The sequence below is a fragment of the Barbus barbus genome (genome assembly GCF_936440315.1).
Source record: "Barbus barbus genome assembly, chromosome: 22".
Classification (NCBI taxonomy): domain Eukaryota; kingdom Metazoa; phylum Chordata; class Actinopteri; order Cypriniformes; family Cyprinidae; genus Barbus; species Barbus barbus.
Genome location: NC_136750.1, coordinates 12,451,442 through 12,457,503, shown reverse-complemented (window position 1 = coordinate 12,457,503; position 6,062 = coordinate 12,451,442). Strand labels below are relative to the sequence as shown.

Below are 6,062 nucleotides of genomic sequence, written 5' to 3'. Positions count from 1 at the left end.
GTTGGTTATTGGAGAATCTATTTCTGGTCTGGTAGTTGCATTAACGTTACTAGCTATTTTGCAATGAGCTAGTTGTCATGGTTGCCTTGGGAGGCACGAGGAGACGTAAGGTAAACTCAAAACAGACTTTCTTTAATAACTCAAAAGGTTTGGCATACAGGCAGGCAGGAACAGACACGTAGGGACACAGCATGACATATAACAGCGAACACAGGACATTGGAAACACTGGGCTAATAAACACAGGATAACGAGGGACTAAACGAGGGAACTAAGGAGACACACCTGGAAACTAATAAAGAACTAATCAAACACAGCTGGGACTAATAGAACTGAATGGGGACAGGAAACACCAAATAAGGGCACAGAGAACAAGACTGACATCACGTCCCCCTCCGGAAGAAAGGGCTCCAGAGGGCCCACCCCCCTCCCCACGTCCTCGCGCCAAACAATATCCAATGGGGAGGGGGGTGGGCCCTCTGGAGGCCTACAGAAACAGGGTGACCGGACGGAAGGCGGATTTATATATATATATATTCACACAAACTAATTTACACCTGGTGTTATATTTCTTTATACAACAGTTAGTTCTTTTCACTGTTTGTATCACTCCTCTTGTCTCTGTGTGTTCAAGACACTATCTGCCCTAGTTTCTAACTAGAGAAGAGTTGCCCAACCCTGTCTGTGAACATCTGTTTTGAATGACAAAAAATTACAGAGTCAAAGATCAAAAGAACACACCAGTCAAGGCTTTATTTTAAATGTATTTTGTGTGTGTTTGGATTTTGCTGTCAAAGACACTTTCCCACACCTCAACCAGTCCTGTGTTACCGGTCACGTTAAATTGTGAAATTAATATATTGTCACAACATTACACCTGATTTTTCCTGAAATGGTCATAAGTGTTGGACATACACTATATATATATATATTGTGTGTGTGTGTGTGTGTGTGTGCGCGCGTGTGTGTGTGTGTGTGTAAAACACTGTGAGTGTGGAACATTAAGCTTAATATTAGGCTTAATATTATGCTTTATGCATAATAACATGTTTACCATCTTTGGCCAATAGTATGAGTAATCCCAAAACTCCTTCAGGCCTATTCTTAACTCACTTCACTAAATTAGGTAAAAGTTGTACACACTACACAGTGTTGCAAATATGTTTTAATAAAAAGAGACACAAGGAACACTTTTGTTCAGGTATTTTATTAATGTATTTTACTTTCCATTACAGATATCAATTTAGTGGACACCATGCAGGGCATATTTGTTCTCTATTGTGACAGTATATGATATTATTTGGTAAAGTAAACAATGTAAATTGCAATGCTGGTTTTTCATAAAGTATTTTTTTAGTGGAAAGAAAACATCCAAAAGACACTGTTAAGTGTTTATTTTATAGCACTTTATCTATTTGTGTCAATAGATTTCAATTACAATACATATTTTTAAAGGCAGTTTTCTCAAAATGAGTTTTTTCTCCTACATTGAGCCATATATATCCACTTCCGCAGCACTTACACACACCAAACTTTACATCTTTATTCCTGTCTACATCCTGAAGGTTTTTACAGAGGGATTTGTTCACATATAATTTGCTTGATTATATACAGCATTTTATTCCCCAAAAAAATTGTGAAAATGTATTGTTTTCTGTCTGTTCTAAGTATTTTCTGAATGAGTGACAAAATGAGATACCCAAAATGCCCTCTGTAAAATTTTTTTGACTCTAATATGTCAATAAAATGAAATAAGAATTTTGAAACCAACTTCATCCGGTGTTTAGATTTTTGTTCTAGAAATGTATGCAAATTAGCGCATATTTCCTTAAATAATGCCTCATTTGCATATTTAAACCTAACATTTTAGAAAGCTTGTAATACAAAAAATGTTTGCAATTATCAATGTAATCAATCAACTAGGTAAGTAAGATAGTGATAACTATTAGTTGTTTTTTTTCTCCCCTATTCACCTGCAGTGTCTCGCCTTAAACTACTATAATAGGGAGTAGTAGTGATATACAGTACATAGTGTCTTTGTGTTTCACTGTCGTTTATTTGTTTACTTACTAAAATAGGCATTGGTTATGTTTCCTAATGCAAGGTGTCTACTACAGATACAGGCCTAACTTTAAAAATAATAATAAAAATAATAATCATAATCACAGAAAAGCACAAAAGCTGTGGTTTTGGAGTATATTTTTTAATCAGAGATAAATAGTTCCCCAAGTGCAACATGTTTATATTTATAAATATTAGAATTAATAGTTATATTGTATTATATGGTATGTTACTTTATAGAAAATAAGGGGTTCTGAGTTTTCAGTGTATTTACATAATACTGTGGGATGGATCTTTCATTTGTGAATTAATTCTTGGAAGTTAATTAATGTATATATTTAGTGAATTACATTATGTATTTATGGATGTTGCATGGTCCTAAGGTAAACTGCCTTGAAAGTGGCAGTTATTGTGATTTATTGTGGGTTTTGCCCATGATATGTTTCCTTGTGTTTTGCTCTGGCTTGAGTAAGATAATGTAGCATTTTGGTGTAAATATACAGAATAACAAGCCAAAACTAGAGGCTAAGATGGCAAATATCTCCACAGCTACAGTAAATTTTCCAGGAGAACTGACATAAGCTGGTATAAAGGTGATCCAAACAGCACAGAATATTAGCAGACTGAACGTTATGAATTTGGCTTCATTAAAGTTATCAGGCAGCTTTCGAGCTAGAAAAGCTAAAACGAAACATAGGATAGACAGCAAACCAATATAACCAAGCACTGCCCAGAAACCTATAGCTGATCCTAGATCACATTCAAGTATTATTGTATCTAATGAATGGGTCATATTTTTATATGGCATTGGAGGGGCTAATACCAGCCACAGAATACATATTATTACCTGAAAAAAAGTGCAAAAGAAAACACTAAGTCTTTGTAAGGGCAATGTACACTGAGGAACACTTGTACCAGGCACTGTGGCCTTGAAGGCCATTACCACTGCTATTGTCCTTGCCAGAACACAAGACATACAAAGGGCAAAAGTGATCCCAAATGCTGTGTGGCGCAACATACAGGACCACTCAGTAGGCTGACCAATAAAAGTAAGTGAACAGAGAAAACACAGAGACAGTGAGAAAAGCAGTAGGAAGCTCAGCTCTGCATTGCTGGCCTTCACAAGAGGAGTGTCTATGAAGTGGTAAAACACCAGTGCAACTGCAATTGTTAAAGACACCCCGGTTAATGAGAATGCAGTCAAAAGTATTCCCATGTTTTCCTCAAATGAAAGGAACTCCACTTTCTTGAGAACACACATACTGTGGTTTTCATTTGACCAGTGCTCTAAAGGACATTTGATGCATTCAGCAGAATCTAAAAAGACAAATAGAGCACAGCATTCGTATACACACACACATTTTAGTTTAGTTATTTTTTTTAATTAGATGAACGCAAGTACACATAATATGTTTGGATATATATTGTGCTATACTTGTAGTTTTTGATAAAAGGTGTTTTTATCTTTATGTATCAAAATGCTTGTTATCTCACCAGTAGTACTGCTGATTTCTCCAGAAGGGCACTGCAAACATTCAAAGCAGCATACTGGTCTCCCTTTGATCACAGCTTGTCTGAAACCTGGCTGGCAGCTCTCACTGCACACTGAACTCGGTTTCTGCCATGTTTACACATTCTTACTTTGTTGCACGTATTTTTACTTTCTTTTATGTTACTGATTTATCAAGTACTCAACATACTGATGTTATGTTGTACATACCGTGTTACTGTCTCCTGCCCAAACTATATTGATAGAATTCATGACAAACTGCTGTTCACTGGGTAGTGAGGCATCATAGTGTCCTACAGTAATAAAAGTTGTTTCCCCAGCTCCATTTTTCTGCCAGTTTACTAATTCGTATCTTGCCGTAGGGTCTCCATTTTGGTCAAAGTATATAATCTCACCTGAGGCCATTGTGAAATTCACATTTTGAAGGGAATGCATTACCTGTGACCATTTTAAAACACTGTTAAAATGTTTTAGATATTAAATAATAATATAGTAAAATAATAATAATAAAGTATATATATATATATATATATATATATATATATATATATATATATATATATACATATATATATATATATATATATATATACAAGATGTACTTACTTGGCTGGAAACTATTAAATCCTTTGTTCCACATGTTATGTTTTCAGGTGCACGGTTTGAGGTTTTGCAAGCCAATGTGTTATGCAAAGCATAAGCTATGGCATAAACTGCCTTATATACATTATTTGAAATCCTTAGCTCAGATACATCTGTGAACTCATTACTCACATTACTCAGATTTTCAGACCCATTACAAAACTTCTCATGCTCAGTTTTAGCGCTGATTGGAGGAAAGAGACGGCATCCAAATGCCATCTCCCAAAATTCCCTCAGAAGAGCATTTGAAGGGTTTTGAGATGGATTGACCTTCAGGAGAAATTCTCTCAAGCCTGGAATTTTTGACTTGCTAATTGTAAAGCCAACTGCACCACCAAGGACTTTTGAAACAATTTTGGTTGCCAAGTATCTCGCTGTAATCCAGGATTCACTGCCTACCCACTGTAGCCAGGTTACATTCTGTCTGATAATCTCCTCCAGCAACACATCCATTTCACCCTGTGCCAAAAATGCCACAATAACTTTAGCAGTGCCCTTTTTTATCACTTCAACAACCTTAGCAATCTTCTCTTTGGAATTTGTCCTAGATATGGCCTCTGAATATTCAATGCATACTCCTTCTCTCTCGGCTACCTCTACAAAGGTTGCCATGCCATTGTTTCCATAGTCATTATCACTTCTCACTGCTCCAACCCATGTCCAGCCGAAATGTTTGACTAGTTGGGCTAGAGCTCTGCTCTGGTAGAAATCACTGGGAATAGTTCTGAAGAAAGAAGGAAACTGGTTTCTGTTGCTCAGGCAGGCACATGTAGCAAAATGGCTTATCTGTCAAACAGAACAGATGAAAATAACAAGAAAACATATTTATTTTTTATCTTCAAATATCTTATATATCAAATATCTTATAATAGGAAACACTTATTTCACTTTTATTTCACATTTTATTTATTCTATGTATTTCACCACAGGAATCCTGAAGGGCCCTGTTGCTCTGGACAGTACAATGGTTGAGGAAGACTCAGATTCTCCAATAATGGCTTTAACTGCTGTTTTTCCAGAGCAGATGTGTTGTGCTGCCAACTCCTGACCATTCATCAGAGCCATTGATGATCTCATAGAGGCCAATGTGGAACCACAGCTGTCAAATATTTGATATCCAATCGAAATGTTTGGGAGTAAGCTCGACTTGCTGTTAATTTCTTCAATGGCAAAGATCATGGTCTGAGCGAAACGGAATTCTCTCAAATTAAGACTGAGAGAGAGAGCGAGAGCGAGAGAGAGAGAGAGAGAAAGAGAGAGAGAGAGAAAGAGAGAGAGAGAGAAAGAGAGAGATTTTGTCTTGTTGCAACTGAATAACTTGTTGGAAATAGTAACAATCATCTTATTTCACAAAATAAAATCTATTACATAGGTCATATATTTAAACTGTAAAATTAATAACACAGAAGCAGAGAAGTAACAAACCTGGTGCACATTAGGTGATGGGGTTTTTCTGTAAAGGATGTCATTTCCAAATTTATTTTGCTGTGAATTGAAAAAGCTCCTCCGATGATAATATCTCCATCTTTGGACAGCAGGGGGTGTTCTGGTTCCCCTATCATACTACAGTTAACCTTTGTTTCCCCCTTTGTTTTGATGCTGCAAAGCAGCAAGAACCCAAAGACAAGCATCACAGAGACTCTAGGCCCACCCTCACTCTTCTGATGATGATGAGTTTGTTTATATAGTGTTTGTCAGACTCATTATGGGCACATCATGAACAAAGTTATGTCATAATGTGGTGTCATCTATCAAATCCCAGTGAAGTCATAATGTTGTACAGGTAAATTTACCTTTCTTGTTTACCATTGATTTTGTCAGATTACAGACCAGACTGTATGGTAGAAAGA

The 6,062-nt window shown here is 36.4% G+C and overlaps 1 protein-coding gene across 1 annotated transcript; it reads right to left on the bottom strand.

The window, feature by feature from the left end:
* Positions 1 to 2,466: 2,466 nt before the first annotated feature.
* olfch1 (olfactory receptor C family, h1) lies at positions 2,467 to 5,843 on the bottom strand (the record flags this gene model as incomplete). Its single annotated transcript, XM_079446877.1, has 6 exons — positions 2,467 to 3,377; positions 3,555 to 3,678; positions 3,781 to 4,008; positions 4,177 to 4,998; positions 5,137 to 5,425; positions 5,638 to 5,843. 6 exons carry the CDS (start codon positions 5,841 to 5,843, stop codon positions 2,467 to 2,469), a joined length of 2,580 nt encoding a protein of 859 aa, XP_079303003.1.
* Between the last annotated feature and the right edge of the window lie 219 nt (positions 5,844 to 6,062).